A 23,701-nucleotide genomic window follows, 5' to 3' on the forward strand; every position below is an offset into this window, starting at 1 on the left:
TGCCTGAAGAGATGTGCAAGCATGCAAGATCTGAACTCTGCTACTTTATGTTTGCAATTTTATGTGCAACAAGAAGGCAGGAATGAACAGCAATCTGCACTGCTTTTATATGCCAGCATCTGAAAAATAGAAGAGCTTAAGTGCCTTCCTGGTAGTAAGAAGCCTGACATAACATCATCAGGTAGATGCCTTAGTATCTTGAACTAGATCCTATCTTTGTCCTACATTTAGTAGATTTAAACAGAAACTGGTTCCCGATCTCTGTAAAACAGAATGACAAATTGCTCCCAGGAGAACAAAAATAGCAAGTGTCCTAACATTAAGTGGAAAGCCATGTACAATCAGGTGCAGGAAAACAATTTATTTTGGGCCCATTGGAATATGCACGTTAGAGGGGTCTTTTCACCAGATCAGTTAAAATATTAAAAACAATGAGAATGAGAAGCAATAATGTACAGATCAGGAAGAACAGAGAGTGAGCTAAGGGCAAGGCATTAAGTCCAAGGGGCAGAGACACCACCCATGACTACATTTCATGTAGAACAACAGTGGATACCATACACATCTTCATAAGGACTATAGCAAGGGGTTGCTACACATACCAGACATGAGTAAAAAATAAAAAAAAAAATACTTCTAGGCACAGCCAGGGAATGAAGATATTGTTTGATATTTTCACTACATAATTTTAATGAGAAAAAGTGATGGATGTCACATTTCTCATTCTAAGTGCATCTTCTATTTGCTCCTGCAACCTCTGCCTGCCAGGTGAACATGTGCATTTTGCACCTTATCTCTCTCTGGTTTCTGGTGGATGTCAACTAAGCAGTCCTGAGATGCCAAGCACTTTAAGTCACACAGATCATTACCATCAGACAGAAATTATGGTTGAAGCTGCCCATTTGAGCTAAACCTAAGTGTAGAAAGCTTATGTTCTTCATGAATAAAACAAGACAATTTGCTAATAGCTCCACTTCCTGTACTGGTCTTGTTTTTCTCTCTGTTCAACATGGTTCACCTCATTTCGTACTTGCTTTCACTTTTACTCAGAACTGGAACTTCACCATCATCAGAATTTTAATCAGTTCTGTACCTGGGAACTAAAGGCAAATTAATCACCTCACTAGCACTCTGCAGCAAGCACTACAGCCCGACCTGTCTACACAAGCACTCAGAGGAAAAACCAATTTCTCCAACAAGTACTAACTCCTGACAGACTAAAGTCCTAAACATAAGTGCTCAAAATTAATACTGGTGAACAATCATTGCCACACTGAAGATGCATGCTTGTAAAACTCATTTACATCATGCCGAGGTGCTATGTGTCTTCCTGCCCACCATTTCCCTCACATCACAGAGCCTTGCTCACATTCCTTCATGCATCCCTTGGGGAGCTCGCCGTGCCTGTGCTCCAAAATATCTAATAGCTTTTTGATGTAACAGTATCACTCTGTGTTTTAACTAGAAAATCCTGCTGAAAGGTAGGATAGGGTCAGTTAGGATATGAGCTCCACTAACCTGAAGGGTATGCGTATTCAGTTTTTCTTTCCCCTGCAGAAGATTCATGTTATGAATAAAAATGAAAGAAAAGCTCCAAGAAGCTATGCTACAATAAGATCTGAAGTGTTACGTGTTCAACACATCTGGAGAGTAGGAAAGTAAAAGCAAAATTTCTAGTGCTAGAGACCCTCAACTATGGGCTAACCTAGTAACACACATATAACAAAACATATTTCTGAGCAACACAAGCGACTGAAAAGCCATTCATTCCAAACTCATTACTGAAAAGTTTCTACTGTTTCAAGCAAGTCTGAGACACCTGCACACAGATTGTACTGGAACATTTCCACATCACTTTTCCATCATCTTTTCAACTTCCACAATGATTTATTAGTAAACTTACTGGTTTGTGAACTATAGCTTTACACAGACACAAGTTAAACAAACCACTAGAGATCGAAGAACTAGAAATTTTGATCCTATTACTGTTACATGTTTTAATTCACCCCAATAAAATTGAGTCATGTTTTTAGATCTTTTAGATCAACTACAACCTATGCATTCTCTAAATCATTCTTCCCACTCTATTGTTATCTGTCTAGATTACAGTAGGGTATATGTGAAAAGAGTCTCCTGTTTTGAATGTATTAACCTACTACCTGTTAACCTGTCTCAAGCCTTTGAATCGGTAGATAACAGCAGGACAAGGGGAAATGGTTTTAAGCGGAAGGAGGGAAGATTAGGTTGGACGTCAGGGCGTTCTTTACTCTGAGAGTGGTGAGGTGCTGGCACAGGCTGCCCAGAGAGGTTGTGGATGCCCCGTCCCTGGAGGTGTTCAAGGCCAGGTTGGATGGGGCCCTAGGCAGCCTGGTCTAGTGTTAAATGTGGAGGTTGGTGGCCCTGCCTGTGGCGGGGGGGTTGGAGTTTTATCATCCTGGATGTCTCTTCCAACCTAAGCCATTCTATGATTCTGTGATGATTACTCCCTGCTAGACATACTATTGTTTAGTCACATACTTTATATTCTGTAAAATTATTGGAACTCTTTCTTGTACTGACTATGACCTTTGCCAACAAACATCACAACTGTAGCTGATGGATATGCATTTATATTCTATTTTTATTTCAGAACCTAGTAACAATGACTGCAAACACATTATATAGATCTCAAGCTAAGACACCTTAGAGTGCTTACCCAAAGGGAGATATACATGTAGGTCACTCCAAAAGTAATGTCTCTTATTTATTTCCATGGAAACTACAGCAGATACAAAGAACACTACACTACTTGATAAAGCAAATTCTCAGCTGCAAAACACTGTTTTTTGACATAGTCACCACTATTAGCTGTGCATTTTCACCAGTGATGAACAAGAGTCTGCACATTTGTAAAAAGCTGCACCAGAAGAGGTGATCCACTGTGACTGATGCCACTGCTGGAATGCACCACCCACTGCAACCCTGTGTTCATATCCACTGTTTGGTCTCCACAAATGTTCAGCAAGCCTTGTTGAATGTCAGCAGGTGCCATTTTTTCCACATGAAAGAAATGTAGAAAGCCCTTTGCTTTATGTACACTTCCATGTCAGATGCCATTTTGCCAGACTGCCCTTCTAGTACCATCTGTTGCATGGCAACAACATGTAATGGGATTTTGGTGGGAAGGTTCAACCCCCATTGCTGTACCACAACCACCTGCCTTTTACACCACAGGCCAACTTAGTAAAATAAGAGGCACTACTTTTGGAGCAGCTCTCATACACTCTATGGCTATGAGAAACATGCAAAGGCCATGTACAATGACAAACGCCTGAAGTAGTTATGTTATCAGAAGTGCATGTTCATACCTAACATTGGGAAAAAAAAGAAAGTCCTTCAGGAGAGTCACTGTATACGCTAAATATTTATGCCAATGCAGAGCTGCAAGGCACACTCTCAATTTGGCTTGAATCACAGTTTCTCTGATGACAGGCTTATAATAAAATACAGTTTTTACAAATAATTCATTAATTCAGCGTGGCTATTTTGGGAATCCTAAGTGAAAACTATTTCCTTTCTGCATGGGTAGACAAACATGTTTTTGAAAGAAGAACAGGCTTTTTTCCTTGCCTCTTAGATATTTGCAATTCAGTTCTTAAGGTCAGCAGCTTATACAGCAGGTTTCCAAGCATTTCAGCGCTAAGGACTTGCTCCATGAGAACTGTCATGAAGGATTTATGTGTGCTACACCAGACTTCATGCTACATGTGCTGAACCTTCTCTTCAGATGCTATTGATTGAGACACGTTTGCCTTCCTCATGCATGTGAGGGTCCCCAATGCAGAACAGGCTTTACCTTCTTGAACATTCTGGTGGAGTCTTCGCTTATCTGCATGAAGCGCATGATGACGTTGTTTAGGTAGATATCGCTCAACGTTGCATGGTCTTTGCTTTCTCTTCTCACTTGGTTCAGGAGTAAATACCAGCAATTCACTGGTGATAAGAGGTTCTGATCTTTCCTAAGGAGGAGAGATACATATGTGTTATGTACAGAGATGGAAAAGTTGCTTAATTATCACAATCACCCCCCTGACATTTACACTCATAACTTGTTATGTAAAAATGACTACTTTTGAAAACTCAGCCTATCCATTCTTGGAGTAACTCAGACCAGGCAAGCTTCAGATGATTCTTTTAAGACAAATTTCACAAATCCCATGAGGCATGGATACAAAAATACCAAAAAAGTGCAAGAATTTAGAACACTGCAAGACAGCCAACAGTTTAAAAATCCTGCCACAAAGCTTCAGCTGCTTACAGACCGCGTACATGTAAATATGCAAAATTAATAAAGGCTGCTGCTGAGAATAACATCAATTATTTTTTTTACATTAGAAATAAGTAAGGACTGTAGGTGCATTCCAAATCCTTCATGAGAAAATTGTAGCTATTTCACAGTAACGGATTTGTATGGAATCATAAGCAAAAACAAGGAAATGTCACAAGCTTGTATATATGCATATATATTCTGTGATCAGCATTCATAAATCCACAGCATTTATGAACGCACTGCTTCTGCCAGTCAAAGACTACAACTACAGGGCCAAGAGAAGTACAGACATTTTCCCCAATGATCCAGTTCTGAACTTCCTTTACAGATTTTGTTCTGTAGGCCCAAGTGATTAGTGTTGCAGATAGTGAAATCACAAACAGCTTCTCATTTCTTAAACACAAATAGAAATGTACGTAATTCAACAACTGTCTCACAGACGATAAAAACCTATTTGTGAAATTTGCCTTATCATTTTACTTAATCTTTAAGTTTGCTTTCATCCATGTGGCCTAGAAGATCGCTGCTCTTTCTTTTTTCTTGTGTAGGGATTCTCATATAGTAATAAAAGATCAAGCACGTGGAGATAACATAGTCAGGGGTGGCAATAAATTGAGCTCTTGGTAAATTATTCTAATAATTAACTATTGCCACTGTTAACAATGTGTCTTTAATCCCTCATCTGATTGTCCAGCTTTAGCTTTTACCCCCAGAATGAAAGCAACAATGAATGACTAACAGACAAAAGCCTTTTCTTAATCATTCAGTTGTGAATCAGAAGCATGTTCAGGAAACTTCTCCATTTGTCTGAGAGGTACATTTTAACACAGGTACTCACAGCATCAAGATTCAGGGTCTTCTCACTTAGCTCAGCCAGCTAAGCATCCCCTAAGGGCCATGCTGACATTACTTGGTCTGCACTGCTTCTGCGTGTCCTAAAGGTAATCCCACAGGATCCCAACTTCCCATAGGAAGGTACTTCCACCTTCCAGCCTGTTCTGGGAGGGAATGGTGGGAACAGCAAGGAGACCACCTGCTTTTGCTACAATCACTTCTCAAAACAACCAGACAGTTGCACAGTGAAGACAGGACTTTAGTCATGATACCCATGCACACTGGCTATTCTGGATTTAGACATGTTTAAGAATGAAAAAATGTATCTATATGCACAAAGCAGAAGGATCTTGACACAAGCTGTGTAACAGCCTGGGCTCCCTCTGAAGCAGTGACATGCATAGCTTGGTTACTTCATAGAACTACTGAGTCACTTAACAGAACTCTTAGAAATACACAGCACTATTCTTTGAATCGTGTGCTATATTGAGATTCATCTCTTCTATGTTCAATGCGTTTGGAGAAGATTTTTGTCCCCAGACAAAAATGTCTGTGTCTGCAGCACAGTACTAGCTGGATAGTGGAAAAAAATCCAAACACAAAATTTTGGGTTGTATCCCCAAGCAAAAGAGAGCCAGGCAGATGCATTCATTAATCAGCTCAACTCAGGAAAATAAACAGATGACACCATGCTAGCAAATAATGCATATGAAACACTTTCTAAAATACTCTGTAAACTCTTTTTGACAAATACTGCCTGCCCACTTCTGTTTTGTCCCAAGTTACTATGCCATCAAAGGGATATATTAAATTGGAAGCAAGATGTAACAGTCACATCCTAGTCCAGGAATGAGAGTGGCAAAGAGGCACTAGAAGTTCACACGCAACAGCAAATCAAAATAGCTTTCTCTCTCAATGCCTTTTTGCCAATATTTGTGGCCTTTTTTTTTTGTTGTTGTTGCTGTTGTTGCTTTTATAATATTGATTGACCTATTTAGACACTTTTAAAATCTGTCAATCACACTGCAACAGATCAGTACACAACTTTTAAGCACTTTTGAGGCTCTGCTTCTCTTTCAGATACAACTGCATTTTGGATGGTTTAAATTCAGTGTGGTAAGTGAGGAATATTTCTGCAATATACCTTTTAAGAAACTGAAAAATATTCTATGAAATTTACATGAGTAACTGCAGCGGTCCAAGTCAACACAACAGTATTCAGGTGACCAGCTACCTTCAGCTGAAATGAGAACTGTATGCTGCTAAGCAGGGATGAGAATTTTTAATATGCCTTTGACCTGGCTCCTACCAAACAGTACTCAAAACCAGCAGAGGCAAGGAGTAGGGTAGCTCTCCAATAACCCCCCAGAGGCTGACGTGGAGATGAGGAGGAAGAAATATCTTACTTGTACTGCTGATGGTCTTTCGTACTTCTTGTTTTTGCCATGAACCTCTCTGCCAATTTTTCCAGGTTTCGGGAATACTCCATCTCTATTTCTGACTTCTTGCGGAAGAAGTCCTGCAGATCCTGAAGAAGCTGCACTCTCATTTCAGTCTGCTGCTCCAGGCATTTCTGCTGCTCTATGAGTTGAGCTCGGATCTCTAATAAAAGAAGCACATATCACTCAAGTCAGTGAAAGTAAATGAGAACTGAGCGTTACCAATCAAAATTACAAACACTCTGGACAACTTCAGCCTCTGCAGCTACATCAGCTGGACCTGAATGTCAGGTCTTGTGGGATGTAGCCAAGGTAGCTCTCATTTCTGCCATGACACATGTATCACAGTGTCCTCCCACCCACTGTCAGTCTGCTGGGCTGCTATGAGCAGATCTGCCTCCCATTTCCTCTCCCAGCCTCTGGCATTAGGAAGACATCTGGCTCAGAGCTATCTGCTTGTGGGGGGGTGGTGTTCAACTGTTTGAGCAGCAGCTCCTGCTATCCCCAGAAATGTCAGGCTAAGCGTGCACCCTTTGGGCTGCAATCAGCTTACTGGCAGGTGGACCGTGCCAGCTCATATCACAAAACACAGCATGGAAATAACTCTGCAATAAATTCTGGAGGCATTATCCACCATAACTGTGCACAGATGACCTTCCACAGCTGCCCATCTACACTGGAGGGAGAACTGGTGTATTATTCACCAATATGCTACAGTGAGCTTAGAGCAAGAAGTGCAGTCCTATTTAGAAACAGCTATTTGAAAATAAAAAGTTTCAGTGTAAGAAGTTTCAGGCATTGTGGTATATTTATTAATATAAAACAAAATTAGTCCATTTAGAAGAGAATGTATGTTTATAGAGTATATGGAGTAACAGGGAAAAGCCTCCAGATTTCTTACCACTGTATTTTGTATTGTTTGCCATATGTACAGTTACTATGAGTTTTTATTTAGGTCTTTTTTTTTTTTTTTTTTTTAAACACTTCTATTTCTTCAGTGCTAAGTTGATAACCACATTCTGGAAAATCGCAGTCTAAAAAAATCCTTCTACCTATTTTGAAAGGCTGGTTCATTAGAGGCTTAGAATTTGCCCATATGCACTGGAATCCAACACTGTGGAGTAAACACTTTGCAGCCATTATTTATATACATACAGTTTAGCATTATATGTTGATAACAAAACAATATGTCAGAAGTGATGCTCATGAAGTTGTGGATGTTTATTTCGTCACACAATCACTGAGGTTGGAAAAGACCATTAAGATCATCAAATCCAACCATCCCTAACACTACTGAATTCCACCACCAAACCACATCCCTTAGTGCTACATCTGCACATCTCTTGAATACCTCCAGGGATGGTAGACTCTACCACTTTCCTGGGCAGCTTTTTCCAATGCGTAAGCAGCCCTTCACATAGAAATTCTTTCTAACATCCAGCTTAAATTTACCCTGAATCAATCTGAGGCTGTTTCCTCACGTCCTTAGGCTGCCTCCTCATGTTCTACTGATTGAACCATGCTGTGGGTGAAACGACATCAGAAATCTTAGATGCCTCATTGGACTGAAGTAGAAAAATCTTTCTGAAAGCCACCACTAGCATCACAGGGAACAGCAAACCAGTAGCAACAATAACATTGCAAAAGCTTATCTGAGGCAACTAGGAACTAATGCATCTTCACTCATTTTAAAGCAGGTCTAACAGCAGAGATCAAGTCTGCTGGGATTCAAATGTGTATACTGAAATAAGGTAGGATGAGCACAGAAAGCTGTTAAGTCAATATATTTATTGGAAGAGACAGATACTGCAGTGTTTTCTTCCAAACCTCCTTTGAGCTACCATCTGCTGTGTTAATCATTAATGAGACCATCCATTTTTATACCCTGGTAGGTGAATCAAAGAATTCATGTTTTGGTTTTCATTTCATTTGCAATCAGCTCATCAGGGAAGGACCAAGCCTCCAGCAAGGCTGAGCCACTGTAATACAACACCCTATCAATGACATTCATGTACGCAGAGGAGAAAAGCACACTGAAGCTGGAAGGTTATTAACAGAAATAACTTTAAAAAAAGCTTTTTTTCTTGAATGCCTGCTACTTCGTGAATTTTATCATCACAGAAAATTCCTTCTTAAAGGAAATTGGTTGTACAGATTCACTGATCAGAGGCAGGAGTTTTGCATCAGTCCAAATCCATGTACATTATCCCTGTACCCTGGTCATGTCCCATTTCCATCAGAGATTTTCCACTAGTGACTTCAAAACCAGAGCTCTGCATGGAGCAGCTACCTTCTCATTATTTTGTAGGTCGGTGGATCTTGCTGTTGTAATTCTTCCTTTTTAGGCAAGCTTTTACCATAGCAACAAGAAGAAGAAAGAGTGTAGAAAAAGGAATATATGAACAGAGATGCAAGAAACAATGAACATGGGATGACAGATTCCATGGGAGAAAACTACTTGACAGTGGCCTCCTTCAAGCTTGTATGTTCAAAGTCAAAACTGAAGCATGACCACTGTATGTGGATGGTGGCTGGGCTCCAAGCTCTATGCAAGGCAGAAAGCTAGTGATGGGGGCAGCAGCTTCACGAAGGATGTCTCACAACTCCTGGCTGGTTGGATCTCAGCAAGGAAGAAGACTGTCAGTCTCATAGCTATGATTCTCATCTGCAGCAAGGAGAGAAGGGGGAGATGCACATTCTGTTTGAGCCAGCAGACCAAGATCTGTTCAGAAGAGACTGTGGCACAGCAATTCTCCTTCCAGCCCTTCATGTCCTTCTGCTCCTGCTCCTTTGAATTCTACTTTTAGTAATAATGTGTGTGATGTCACGCTGCTAGACTGGGGAGATGGCAATGAATAAGAAATCAAATCAGCAAATGTTGTGATTTTCACTTTCTGATAAGAGACAACTGTGGATTAAAAAAAAAAAAAAAAAAAAAAAAGGAAAGAAAACCTAACAAACACTGGCACAACAGCCAGCCAGCCTGAGTGGCTGCACATCACAAAATCCCGAGTAACTGGCACAGTACCACTAAGGAACACAGTCTGTCCATCTCCTCCTGTTACGGAAAAATTTACCAAGGCAACGCTATTGTCCTTAACAAACCCACATGTGTGACTTCCCTAGAGCTGCAAAGAGCTGCGTGGAATACTGTTGCACTATATTCAAAGAAATAACTATCCAATAGGCTGAGATGGTGCCAAGTAAAAACCAGTAAGCCCAACCTCTTTAGAGGCACAGACAGGTGCAGCAGGCAACAGAAGACTGCCTGTTCCTGCTCAGTATTGCAGGCGCATTTAAATTAAAAGTCGAACTGACACCAGCTGTAAGGGACAAGGACATTGTCCTGCTCTGCTCTGTGGAGTAGTTGATGTGAAATGATTGTCAGAGCGTTCTGTGCCAGGAATGCACACGTTCGAACTGTGGACAAATTAACACTTTCGCCTTCTCCGCACAGCAATTTTCAGTCGTAACCACTGCTTTTCTGGCCAACCAAAGGGACTCCCATCCATTTACAATGCAGCTTCAACAGACTGAACTCCTATCAAGTGGAAAAAACCCACTTGACTTGAACACATGACCAAAACCTGGAAATGGTTAATGAAACTGTAATTAAATCAATAACCTCTGAGTAAACCTTTGTTCTGAAGATTTTCATATTAAAATCCATTTCAAATTTATGCTCCACTCAATAGTGTTTCCTAGAATTAAAGCTTTAAGAAAAAAATGATTGTGGTTGTCGTAGCCTTTAAGATACTGCTTTAACCTTTAGCATATCTTCTTCTGACAAGACATTAAAGCAGTGCACTACAGAAAACAAAAGCAGACAAGATTAGAACTGTTTTGAGAGGTGTAAGGAGTAGATGAAACTGAACTACTGACAACATCCAAATCATAATCAGAAATACACTCATCAAAGTCGCCTCTTGTACACAGTGCAGCATTACAATGACTTATACAGCACCACAGTAAGATGCATCCAGTGACTCATCCGAAGGCACCTGCAGTGAAACACGATGATGCGACACACAGTGATCATGCTGGCCACACACCAGCAGGGAACACAACTCATTGCTTTTACCTCCATGAACACCCCACCACCATGCTCCATCAAGCATCCTGGAAAGCTGTGGATATCCCTCGCCTGACCTCAGAAAGCAAGAAGCTGGACATCTCATAGATACACAGCATTCTCTGACTCTACAATTTAACATGAATTCTAAAACAAAACAGTGTTATTTTAGCACTTCCTATGAGGACTACCCAACTGCCTCACAACCCACTGGAATATCCATGTTCCTCGCAGGTGATGCTGCACTGCCCACATCGTCAGGCAAGCTCCAGCCACACCACTCTCAGAGACCTTCCAGACCACTGCGAACCCTCACTACCAAACCCTCAACCCAAATGACTCTAATGAACCTTTCACAGCACTGTTACATGGCTGCTTTTCACTAGAACTCCCTATAAGCTGCTGCAGCCTGCCATCCTCAACTCCCTTCTAACTCTACCTAGATGGAAATAACTTCTGTGCTTGTGGAACAGCACTGGCATGGTTCTTGCTGTTTGCTCAAAACCCCGTAAAATGCTGCATGAACTGGACCCTGGTTTGCTCCTTGAGTCTGCAAGCCTCCCACCTGCTGTCTTGGCACACTGAAGTTGTGATTACAAAATACAAATACATCCATCCAGCAGTATCACTGGATAATGGTGCAAAGAGTCCATCCTGCTAATGGCGATAAAAGCAAGAAGCTTATCAAAATTATTGAAGTGCACAAATATGTTCTCACAAGGCATGTTTGTGTGCAGGTTTGCAGCCACTTGGTAACTTCAAAGAAAGCTGTATCACCTACCCACCTTTTTCAAGTATCACCCTCACAAAAAAATTACATTTTATATTAGCTTTAAGGTACTGAGTGTCTCATCAAAAGCACTAAAGTGCTTTTTGATAGTGTTTTAGACTTTCTCTTTCCAATCCACTACAACTCATCCATTTCTTTACACCAGTGAGCTACTGACACACATATTTCTCACTCTTACGTTTATGCAGTCCAGACCGTATTTCACAGGAAAAGATTCAGAACTTAAATTCATTCTAGATATTATCTAATGACTGGCATGTGTTTGTAATTAAGAAGATACTGGTGCCTTATTCATTTTGTAGTTCCTCCTTACAGACACAATCTTACATGATTCTCACTATGCCTTGGTTACTTCATAAAAGACCGGCTCATGTCTAAGTTTGTTAGTTGAAGCTGGGACACTACAAAGAATCACAGGCTTGCGTTGGAAGGGACCTCAAAGGTCATAAAACTCCAACAACCCCCTGCCAAAGGCGGGGTTGCCAGCCACTACATCAGGTAGTAGATCCGACTGCCCAGGGCCCCACCAAACCTGACTTTGAACACCTCCAGGGATGGGGCATCCACAACGTCTCTGGGCTGTCTGTGCCAGCACCTCACCACTCTCTCTGTGAAAAACTTCTCTGACAACTAATTTAAATCCCTCCTCCTTCAGTTTAAAACCATTCCCCTTTGTCTTATCACTATCTACCTGTGTAAAAAGTTTATTTCCTTCTTCAAGGGATCAACCTCCCCAGTTCATTATCATTTTCTGTCTTTGCGAGGATCTGCCTTTGGCTTCTCCATCGAGATGAGCAGAGCTTTAGTTTAGCTGAACACAGCTGGCCAACAGCTGCATCAGTGCAGACATTCCTTATCCCTGTGAAAGCACAGATAACTTGGTTTACAGAGCCAGTTTTTCCCATGTTTAGATATTCTCAGGAAAGTACTTAGCTCCAGCTGGTCAGGTACAGTGTCAGCAGAGAAAGAGCAGCAGCAACCATCAAAAGGCCCAAGGAAACTCCTCCGTGCACAGTTAGGATTAAGTCACCCCTACGATCAGCACTCCCAAGCCTGCTTGGGATGTTACACTGCTTCTCAGCAGACAAGAAGATAAACACTGTAAGAGGTATGAGCCCTATGGTGACTCTTCTGGCCCAGCTGCTGATACTTCTCCAGAAGATAAGAAGCCTAAAGGTACTAGTGCTGGACAAGCTTTTATTTCTCAGAGCCGTAACTAGAAAGCTGTCAAAGTGTTTCTATGATAAATCATGGGAGAAGCAGTGCAGTCAGCAGGGAGCTTGGCTCATGCTCTGTTCCAGCTCCATTTTCTAGGACCAGAAGCACTTCCAAAGCCAGGAAATCCCAACTGTCTGACAGCTGATGAGAGGTGCTGGAGTCAGGCTCTCTTAGGCTGCTGCAGAAATGCCTTTAAAGAGATCCTAAGTCTATTCCACAACCTTAACTTTCTCCAACAAATGAGTGATAATCACTTCCCTGTCTTCTACATGCACATAAGAAATGTGGCTGCATAGATGGTCACAACCTGGAGCTTCTGAAGGCAGAATTTTTGGGGACTTTCTTCTACTCCCTAGCTGATTTCACTTAGGACATTCAGCATTTGCCTTATGCATGCTTGCACTTAAAATGAAACCTCTCCAACGCAAACCCCAATTATAAATTTATTATTTGGCTGCGTGTCATTTCCCAGAAAAATCCATTTCAGGTTTTTTGTTTGCTTGGGGATTTTGGGGATGCAGCTGAGGTTGCTTCCTAGCACACATGTTTCCAAGCTTTAGGAGCCTAGGGAGCTGGAATGGGAGTGAGAACCGTGACTGGCATCTGGGGGGCTGCATGAAGGGTCAGGGATCTGAAGGCCCTGTTGACATCTGTACAACTAACTCATTTGAGCACCTCAGCCTTAAAGATCAGTCTTTGTTCATTAGCAGAAATGCTGCTCTAGAAAACATTTCCACCATGCAGACAAGTGCTTACAGCTCTGTTTGACCATCACAGCAGAAACAAAGAGCAGAGAAATAACAGATCCTCTCCTTGCTGTAACTGAAAATTTCAAGCAATGTGTTCAAGCAAATACTGCCCTAGTCCTGCTTACCGCAGCCACAGATAGAGCAGCAACATGCTCTCAGCCAGAACTGGGGAATCCCAGTGGATGGGGTTGAAAAGGGATGGCTATATCCAGGCACCTGGCACCTTCCACCTTCCAGTTACCTTCAGACACGTCTCTGGAAGAGCCGCAAAAACCTCCAGACATAGCTGAAGAAGATTTTCATCATGTTGTTCTTGGAATAACGCCCTCCTGCTATTCACAGCCACAGCTGTTGGTCACTTGGCTGCCTGCAGTCCAAGCCTGAATGGAGGGCGGTTTGCCAGCTCACAACTTGGCTGGGCATGCTTCTGCCATGGTGCTGCTGCCAAGTGGCCATGGGTTTGGGCAGGCAGGCTGCCTGCACCATCTCTCAAGTGCTGCTGTTTCTGCACTGTCTGCTCCCATGCATCATGGCAAGACATCGGCCATGCACGCTACCTACACCTGAGGACAGCATAGGTCAACTTTCTCATCCTTGTTTTGCCAGAGCTGGGACTAAGGAAAACCTGTGACTCCACTCAGAGGAGAGGGGACTTTCTTTTGCTCAACAGTAAAAGCCCAGCTCATCCCAGAACATTGCCAATCAGAAAAAACACCAAAGCACAGGACACCGCCTGGGCCTGGAAGATCTGCAGCAGGGCCCTGCAGCAGCCTCTCTGCACAGTGATGCAGGCAGTGGGTGCCCTCCGCCTCCAGACAAATCCATCCGCTCTGCAAACCCTGGGCACACAAAAGGAGAGGGAAGAACCCACATCAAGCAAGCCACAAAACACATTTCAGAAGAACTGAACAAACCAGACATTGCCCCAACCAGGGCATTCATGACAAAAGCCTACAGCCTCATAAAGGAAAGAAAAAAAAAAAAAGTGAGTGAGGGACAGACAAGAAGTCTGTGGGCATCTCTGTCTGCCAAGCAGACAGAATATCATGCAGTAGGTGTCCAAAAACCCATTTAGGGCATCTAAACTGTCATGGTCTGTGTGGCAGCTCATTTTGATCCTTCCAAAGGGTTTCCACTGTTCAGGCTTTTTAATGCTTGTTACAGATACTATCAGCCTTTCCCTGCAGATCTAAACTCTAGGCACAGAAGAATATTAAAAAACACACTCAATACGCCCAAATCTTTCTTTTCTTACCAATGAGGTATCTGTCAGCGGAACAGAAAAATCATTCATGACTCTCCTTTGAATAATTCTTTGCAGTAATGTCTGGAATGCTGGGTTGACAAGAGCACTCTATTAGAGAAAAAAAACCACCACCATACCTCTTCCTGGCCACAGATTTCTATAGGTGTACTATTTAATTTATTTATTGTAGGCTGCTATGATTGCTCTAATCATAGCAGATGAAATGTATCCTTCCTTCTGCTTATTTCTTCTGTACAGAAAATTCTCTCCTTACAGAACACAGTGTTTTTCATCTATTCAAACAGAATTCACTCATCATACACATTATGCTATATTCTTGTTACATGCTTCTTCAGTGTTTAGATTGTAAATTAGATTGTAAATTCTACATTTTAACTAGCACCTGGAGAAATGTTATTTCAGCTTTACCACTTCATAAAGCAGACAAAAGAACCCCTCTATTCCTAGACCTTAAAGCAGTTTTAGCATTGACCAATGGTGAAATTCATATCTCCCAGAAAATTAATGTCAGCATACGATCGAGACTTTTAAAATACATTTTTATCTCCCTGAAATCAGTAGAGATTTGCCGCTAACTTTACGCATGCTGGGATTACTACCTAACTCACTGCTTGAACTCAAGGCTGAAGCTCAGACTCACTAACATTCATACTGCTGTCAAAGGAGGCAGTACCTTTTCCCCCCTTACATCCTGGCTACACAAACCTTCCAGGTCATCGTGCTTCAGTACTGCCCCTGCAGACAGAACAAATAAGCCATGGGGAGAAATGAAAGATTTTCTCAGCTGTTCTCCAAAGATACTGTCAGACCAAGGAAAAAGTAGGAAGGTGCAGCTCAGACTACTTACGTCATTGCCACTACAGGTCAGCCTCTCTATTTCAAAACAATACCAAAAGTGGGTAGCTACAGCAAAGTTTAGTTCCCAGCAGAAGTTTACATTGAAGAATGAATACCAAGTTCCCCACCAGGCTCAGCAGGAGCAGACTGGAACTTTTTGGAAAGTCTGATCTGAATTTTGCAGGAGTTAACCAAACTGATTCCTACATTAAACCTGTCACAGACAATGGGAAACTCTATCCATAGCAACTAACAATTCGTAACAGTCACCAGAACATCATCTTGGCACATCAACATCAATTCGACGGGACTGGGACTTGGAGATAAAACTCATCCTTACAGGTGAATGACTCTGCTTCAGAGATTGGCAGAAAACACTTCTGAACAAAAATACCATTCTGTGCAGATCTTACTGCTCTTAAATCACTGCGTGTGGTTCACAAACTACAAGACAAATATTTTCTGGATGGCAATCAATTCCCCTGCTCTTTACAGACAAAATGCTGGTGGCTTTTACCTTTCTGTATGCGTACCACGTATCTCTATGCATGTATTTCAGCTCACCTGGATCTTTCAAAAAAAGACCTCCTTGCTTTTGTGGATTCTCAGCTTATCAAATCACTCTCTGACTACTTTAATGAAGAATGCATAGGATTTACTTTTTTAAAACTACTGTAAGAATTTCTCCTTGGTAGTGTTTTGCCACTTACTTTTAAAGCCAAAACGATCTTGAGAACATAATTAAGAAGTTTCACAATGCACATGATACTGTTCACAGAGCTAACTACCTGCATAATGAAACAACAAATATAACAACCTATTACTGATCCTCTGCCAGGGTAAAATGACCTCGGGAGTAAAAAGAAGTCAAGAAATTAACAAGTTTCCAAACTAGTCTCATTTCACTTAAATTTCTAGGCTTGGCATCCCACCTCTGCAGGTGTTTCCAAGCCCACAGCCCTATCATTGACTAAATGGCCATGAAGGCTCTTGACACTGTGCTGGGGGCTGCCGACATCTGAAGGGCACCTCCGAGGTAAGCGATATACTGGTCAGGCAAGAGCCACAAATGGCAAGAAAGGAAGAACAAAAGAAGCAGTAGTCTTAAAATTGATGGTACAACACAAAATCAAATGCTGCTTGTATGCAGATTTTACATACCTTGGGATCACCATCATCAACTTCTCACTAAAATGCAGGCAAGCACTTCTGTTAGACAGTCTCATTCTTGCCCTGGAAGACTTCTGTAACATCTTTTCTTTCCCATGCGAGGAAATTGTAAGGCAGACAGAAGACACTGTGGTCTCTCTTTTTTTTTTTTAATTTGCACTTTAGAGACAGCACTGTGAGCAGGCAGGAGCTGACAAAGCGCTGGGGAACCCTTGCATCCTGTCTGACGCTGGTTTATTATCTCAACTTGACAGATTTAGGTCCTCTTTTTCCCTTTTTCCACCCCTCTCCAGAGCTCAGAAGTCATTTTATTGCTTCAGTTCACTAATTCTCTAATTAGATTTAGATGGGAAAATAATATGCAAAACTGATTAAAGTCATAATTACTATGACTTTTCACAATAATATCCAATTGCAGAAGAAAAAATGAGATTTGTTGTGAAAGCAAGTTCTCAGTTACCCTGGAAATAACTCAAGACAACTCTGCTTCAACACGCAGTGCATGTATGCTCTTGCTGTGGAGTCTATACCATAAACACAAAAGATACTCGGTACATGCATTAGCATCTCCTTTAGAAGGTTCTCCTAAAATTTTCAGGATGCAGAATATAATATGCAGGCAAATATGAAAAGAAAAAGATCTGTAGTGGATTTTCAAGAGCAGAACGGTAATGAAAACCTGTATGACCTTTATCAGGTAGGTGGTGAAAGCTCTGTCTTGGCTTCTGCACGGCTGCAGACAGGCCTGCATCACCACAGCACCGCGCCATCCGTCACCGACAGCTCCTGCAGAGGCACCAGGCTTGGAGCTGACATGTCCTTCATCTGCAGGGAGGACAGAAACCTCCCCACTGCACAGACCACCATTTTGTTCTGCTAAACTCCACAGCAATTGAGACCCTCCTTCTTAGTATCTCAGGTGGGTAGCCGACAAAAAAAAGCGTCTGATGGCATTTTGTATAAATTAAATGTTGAGAGATGTGTCGTTTTTGAACAACAACAAAAAAATTATCCTCAGCCTCTGGCAGGTGACATAGCTCTTAAAATGAGAGTCACGCTGGTAGCAGCAGAGGCAGGAATTCCTGAGCAGCAAATGACCAGGAAAACCACGAAACCCAACGTTGCTATCTGCATATCCATCAGCGCGCTGTGCATGGCCTCTCCTGTGCTTTGATTACTATCACTGTGATAAGGCTTAGGAATTAATAACTACAGAAAATGCCCTCTCTGCATCCTCTGGAAATGATTTCTCATGCGTGGCACATCTTTGAGAGGTCAGTAAAACATTTTTAGTATGACATATGCCCCACTGCATGGTGTAAATCAGACCACACATTTGACCCAGCCATGACTTTCAGGGCAGCTTTCTAAGTCCCAAGGTGAAGTCGCCGTCCAGTTAAGGACAAGAGGAAAATTGCAACTCGTATTTTGTGTGCAAAGTTGCTACCCCACCCCTTTTCAGTTCAACCTAACACATAGCAAAATTCTTTCACCACTGCTCCTTTATCTTTTACACATTAAACTCCTAAAAATTGTAAATTTAAAACCGAGCACTTTTTACCTAAAACAGTAATTTTGTGCTTTTTTGCTACAACATGTCCATGATGTTCCCTTTCTTCACCGAGACAGCTATGCTGCTGTGATGCCTTCAGTGCTAATTTTAAAACATTCTGCCCAAATCCAATGCTAATAATAGGCTCAAGTACATCCTCCTCACTGCATGAGGCCTTATCTACTCCAGTGAACCAAATGGGACAGAGACCCAGCCATGAGCAGCATGCCAGAGCTGCACAGCCTGCCGTCACTGCTGCACTGGCCCCTGCCCATGAGCCCCCTCCTTCAGACGCTGCCTGGGCAGGGGCAATATGGCCCAGGGACCATCCACAACACCCCGCATGGGTGTGGGGTCTTCATGGCACTTGGAGCTCCAACCTCACCATGCAACACTGTGAGGGGGCTGGCATCTACCACCCAAGAAATCTTGGAGCTAAACCATATTCTCAAGATTCATATCCCTTCTGGGAATATATCTGTACAAACGCAAGCCCTGCTGGGTGGCATGTCCTTCAGGCAGGCAGATGGGCCTTGATCTGCATCCTTTTGTAATGGAGACACGGTCTGAATGTCTGAGAGAGACAGTTCCCAGTCTGCAAATACTGCCCCTCTGAGCATGACTATATTACCTGAAAATACATAACAGTGCCTTGGCTCACTTTCACATAACAGTACTGAATTTGAATGAACGGGTGATACAAGAAACAGGACAACACATTCTGGGAATTAACAGAAAGTTTCATATGCCAAACTTTGAGTAGAAAATGTTAAAATTTTTACAATTTAAACAAAATAATAATCCCTATCATAAACAGAAGAACAACAACTGTCTTTTGGAATCTGACAAAACCATTAAATGATAATTGCAGTATTGGCTCAGTAGAACTACTAAACAAACAGTGGTAGCAGTCAAGTATTTTTATGTGTTACTGAACTAATAAGATGATATAAATTCTACCAAGCTTCAAGTACATTGTTTATGTACTGCTCCGATCTGGTAAAAGACATAATTTCTAAGTGAGAAAATAAAATGTCTACCTCAAAGGAATGTTTTCTGACAAGTTTAAACTCAATTACTCAGAGCCCCAACTTCCACTCACTACCAGCAGTGAGAAAAAACCAAATCCTTTAGTGTCACAAAGCAGATTCTTTGTTCTGTCTTTCTGCTATGGGGAAGTATAAATTGGATTGTGGACCACATTTAATTAAATTTAGCTTGAGTCGTTATAGCTGGAGGAGAAGAAAGCCCCCCCAAGGTTCATGCTAATGGGGATAGAAAAAATACATCTACTGCTGAGACTGTAGGTAACTTCTGCACACACACACTCAACACTAAGATGAGGAACAGTATCTGCTAGTAAGGGATCTCTGGGCTAGAAGCATTTGCATATTATCAGATCCTCTGGAAACAATTTTTAATCTGTTAGAAATTTAAAAAATAACTTTTCTGTTTTTAAAATGAGATTAAGTATTAGAACCAGTAAAATAAAAACTTGATGATTTGCAGAACTCAGTACCTGCATTGTCTTTCTGCAACACTTCTCTAATCTACATCCATCATGAAAATTGTCTCTTTCCAAGAGACATATGGATGGTTATGGCTTCCAGGGGGCTCTGATCACTGCACTACAGAAGCAAAGGCATTGAGAACAGCTGTAGGAAACAGATGTGCCACTTTGGGCACTTTCAATGGAAGGCCAAGGGAGGAATCCTTCATGTGCTACTTAGTGCAGGATCCCCTCATAAAAAGACCATTAAAAACCAATGATTGCCTCTATTTTTAGGCTGTCGCAACTTGGAAGCAGATATTCTGATAGTAAAGTCCTTGCTGGAGCAAATAAAGGAGAAGAGTTGCTGCAATAGGCAGAGCAGGAGCAGTATCTACCAAGTCCTTCCCCTGGAAAACTGAAACTCAATCCGAGCCACTGAACTTTCAGAGATACAAAATGCCAGCTATAAGAAGCACGTCAACGGTCGTAGCAGTAGTACAGTTCGTTAACTCACAGAAAGCAGAAAGACAAATGAAGAAATCAAAGATGCAATACCTACATCGAAGAAAAGCTTGTCCTGTAAAAACCTATCCTCCAAACCTGGGTTAAAAAAATAGGGGAAATTTTCTTAAGAACAAATGCAGTAAACCCAGATACCAACTGGGTCAAAAAGCAAACGCTCTCCAAAGGACGAACCAGGTATGCCAGCAAGAAATGAGAGAAGCAAAGGACCCCTCATAGCTGGCTACACCCTCCTCAGGTCAACCATCAGTAACCCAGCTTCTACTTCCAGCTTACTGAATGCCCCCATCGTGCTGAGCGCAGTGCCGAGCCTGGATGTGACTGCAGACAGTAACACAACACCCATTAAATACTTGTGGTGAAGCCATGGCAGTCATTAGTAGACACACCATTTATAGGCAGCACCATCTGTTTGTGCATGCAGGAACTAGCACTATTCAAAAACTGTATGGTCCTAATCTTTCACAGTGGCACTTCTAAATACGATGGTACAACAAAGATCCGAACATCTTAAGGCCAAATGCAAGCAGCAAATTCTAAACCATAAAACTGTAGAAAAAGTAGTATCACTAAAAATTTTTTAAGATACATTTTTTCTTGTTTTTCACACTGATTTTCATGTTCTAAGTAATCAGCCTAAAATAGCTGGTAGATGCAATGAAGGGCTTTGAATATAATTTGCCTTTATCTACTTTGAAGGAACAAAGTGCTAATAGGAGAAAATTATCTTTGTTTTTTTCCACAATGGAAAGCAATGACACAAAAAGCTCCAATGGTATTTGAGTTCTGCAAGTCAAGCCTTTCTGATGTGCTAAACAGCTCTGTCCTTGTCTGTAAAACACAGTTTCATTCCTGATTAGTATTAGTTTCGACCTATCAGAAAACAGATGAGCCTGGTACAGGAAGAAAGGGTGCTCAGACAACTCGATGGGACTTCAACATCCAGACACTGCTGTGAATGGGCCCAGCAACCCTCACCAAGAAGATCCCGCAAATCTAACTAAAATTTACTGAGAAGTTGCCATTACTTTCTTCTTTTCCCCCTAAGGCTGGATTTAGAAAATTGCTGCAAGGCCTGATACAGTGTGAGAGATGGTGGTGAGTGGTACCAGCCAGACAGCTCAGCCCAATCTTATCCACAGAACCAGCACTGTTCTTTCCAGAACTAGTCCTAATGATGCAAGTGCATGGCACTACCCGACTAACTTGGCCATTCTCAGCCTCTCCAGCTGAAGCTCTTTCCTTCTGTATAAATCATGGAACATGCATTATTACAAGGCCCAAAACTGTGCTGCCTTTTGCCAAACAAGCATTGCAGTTACTGTGCTGGAAAGCTGGACATTGTCACTGGTCCAACTGGTCTTAGAAAGTGAGTGCTTTAACATCTTTCAAATCTGTACTCAAAACTATAACAAGGCTGGTGCCCAAATATGCCTGGTTTTTGAACCCCTTTGAAGTTCCATTCATAAAAATTCCTTATATGACTTGCTCCCTTTTCAACTTCTTTACACACTGGAGATAAGCAAATTTCAGATCAGAAAAGCCAGTAGCTTAAACAGAAAAGAGATGGCTGTAAGCCAGCTCGCTAGAAAAAAGTTTTCTAGCAAACCTACAAGCACTTCACACTCCAGCCAAACAAGCTGCTGAGCTCCTCAGAGTGGGTGGAAAAGCCACCCAGAGTTAGTGTAGCCTGAGCAACATGAGGAAATGACTGGAGGCAAATCTCCTGTCCTCTGAGAGAGAAGCACATCTGCAACAGTTTAATTTTGTGAATAATTGCTTCTTGCATCATCCTTAAGGCTAGACATAAAATGGATTTCGATAGAAATGTATCAGATTTCATTTTTATTGTCGGTCACTTACAGTTTTGTGAAGTGATTCTTTCATCCAAAAAACCTCCCATCTGCCCTGCAGTGAGGAACGCTGCTCAACTCAGCTCACTCTCATCCCAGGACTCTGCTGGGACAACCATGTCCAGCCAAGCCCCCTCACAATGCCTGGAGGTTGACACCCCCCCCCCCCCCCCCGGCAGGTTCTGCGGCCAGGCTCATGCTCTGAGCAGTGCAGGGATCATCTGAGGTGTGCAGGCATGTAAGAAAGATGCATTTAGAGCCTATTGCAGCCCAAAAGGCAGCAAGGACAGGATGTGTAGAGGTCGTCTAAAAAAAAAAAAAAAAAAAAAAAAAAATGACCACAAAACTCAATAAATCAGAATAGCCCTCAAGCATTTTAATTCAAGAAACCCAAGTCAGTTCTAAGAACTTAATGATTTTAATTAAAACTTCCCTCCTCCGCAAAGTTTTGGTCTTTTAATTTATTGAAAGAGTCTAATTAAGATGTAAACAAAAGTTCAAACATTCTCACTTCCAGCAGAAGGGAAACATTGTGGATTTTTTTCCTAAAATGACATTAACCAGCATGATTTAGGAAGAATGTTTAGAATTTAAATCTTCCAATAAAAAGAATGAAGCAACTGCTGCCAAAGAAAATTCAAGAGAAGACATAAAAGCTTTGGGCACCATCACCACCATCAGTGCAGGAGAAGCAGCAGCTCTGCAGAGGCTGTACCTGATGGAGGGATGCCTGACAAATGTGTCTGCTTGGGGGCAAAAGGAAGCTTCTTCATTATCTTTCCACTCATGCACTATGGAGAAACGTAAAGCACTGATTTGCAAGATGCTCATCCCTATTTACCAATATGTTTTACTCAGCACACATATGCTCCCTCTGTATTCCCATATGTTTGAGGGGTTTTAAAAATAAATTTGGAGGAATGGAGTCATTTGCTTTATTGTAGGCAGCTTATATGAGGGGCATTCAGAAAAGCAGAACAGAACACAGAATTCTACCTGATGGATTCATGAGAAGATATTTAATCTTGCAATACAAAAACTCTTTGTTAAAAATACAGAATAAGGTTCTGAAAGATTAAGGGCATTCCTTATTAATGTCTACAGACATAAACATCTGAATATAATGTACTATTTGAGTAAAAAATACAGTAAAGGGCAGGTCACCTCAAAAAGCTTCTTCCACACAAAGGCTGAATGCTGCACCCCCTTCAACATGAGACTGATCTAGCCAAGGAAGCCATTTCCAGCTCACAGCAGCAGCTGTGCTGATCAAATGCATTCACACCCAGCTGTGCTTACTCTTGTCTGTTACGTACCAGAGACCTTTCCGTCAGCCACGTACACAGAAATCTCAAACCATCATTTGACAAATGCTGCCCACGCAGGAACAATGAGGTTTTCGTGCTGCATTTAGAGTCCATGCCTGAACACAAGCAGGCTAGACAGAAGCTGGTGACACGATGGGCAAAACAGGGTATGGACACAACAACTGGGAAACAGAGGTTCTATGCTTTTTTGAAGAACTTTTTGTACTCACTAATTTAGAGGATAAAGTTGTTGGGTGTTGCAGCAGCTGCAGCAGCTGGGGAGTTGCAGC

General features: G+C 41.8%; 1 protein-coding gene across 2 annotated transcripts in view; it reads right to left on the bottom strand.

The window, feature by feature from the left end:
* Window positions 1-23,701, bottom strand: part of SRGAP1 (SLIT-ROBO Rho GTPase activating protein 1) — a 138,296-nt gene that overhangs the window by 64,641 nt on the left and 49,954 nt on the right. For both annotated transcript variants that reach the window (XM_052669113.1, XM_052669114.1), the window contains exons 2-3: window positions 6,550-6,745; window positions 3,836-3,998 (exon numbers count right to left, since the gene is read on the bottom strand). In XM_052669113.1, the coding sequence (XP_052525073.1) occupies window positions 3,836-3,998; window positions 6,550-6,745 (359 nt within the window). The remainder of the gene's footprint in view (window positions 1-3,835; window positions 3,999-6,549; window positions 6,746-23,701) is intronic.

The sequence above is a fragment of the Tympanuchus pallidicinctus genome, unplaced genomic scaffold (assembly GCF_026119805.1).
Source record: "Tympanuchus pallidicinctus isolate F22 unplaced genomic scaffold, pur_lepc_1.0 scaffold8, whole genome shotgun sequence".
Taxonomy (NCBI): domain Eukaryota; kingdom Metazoa; phylum Chordata; class Aves; order Galliformes; family Phasianidae; genus Tympanuchus; species Tympanuchus pallidicinctus.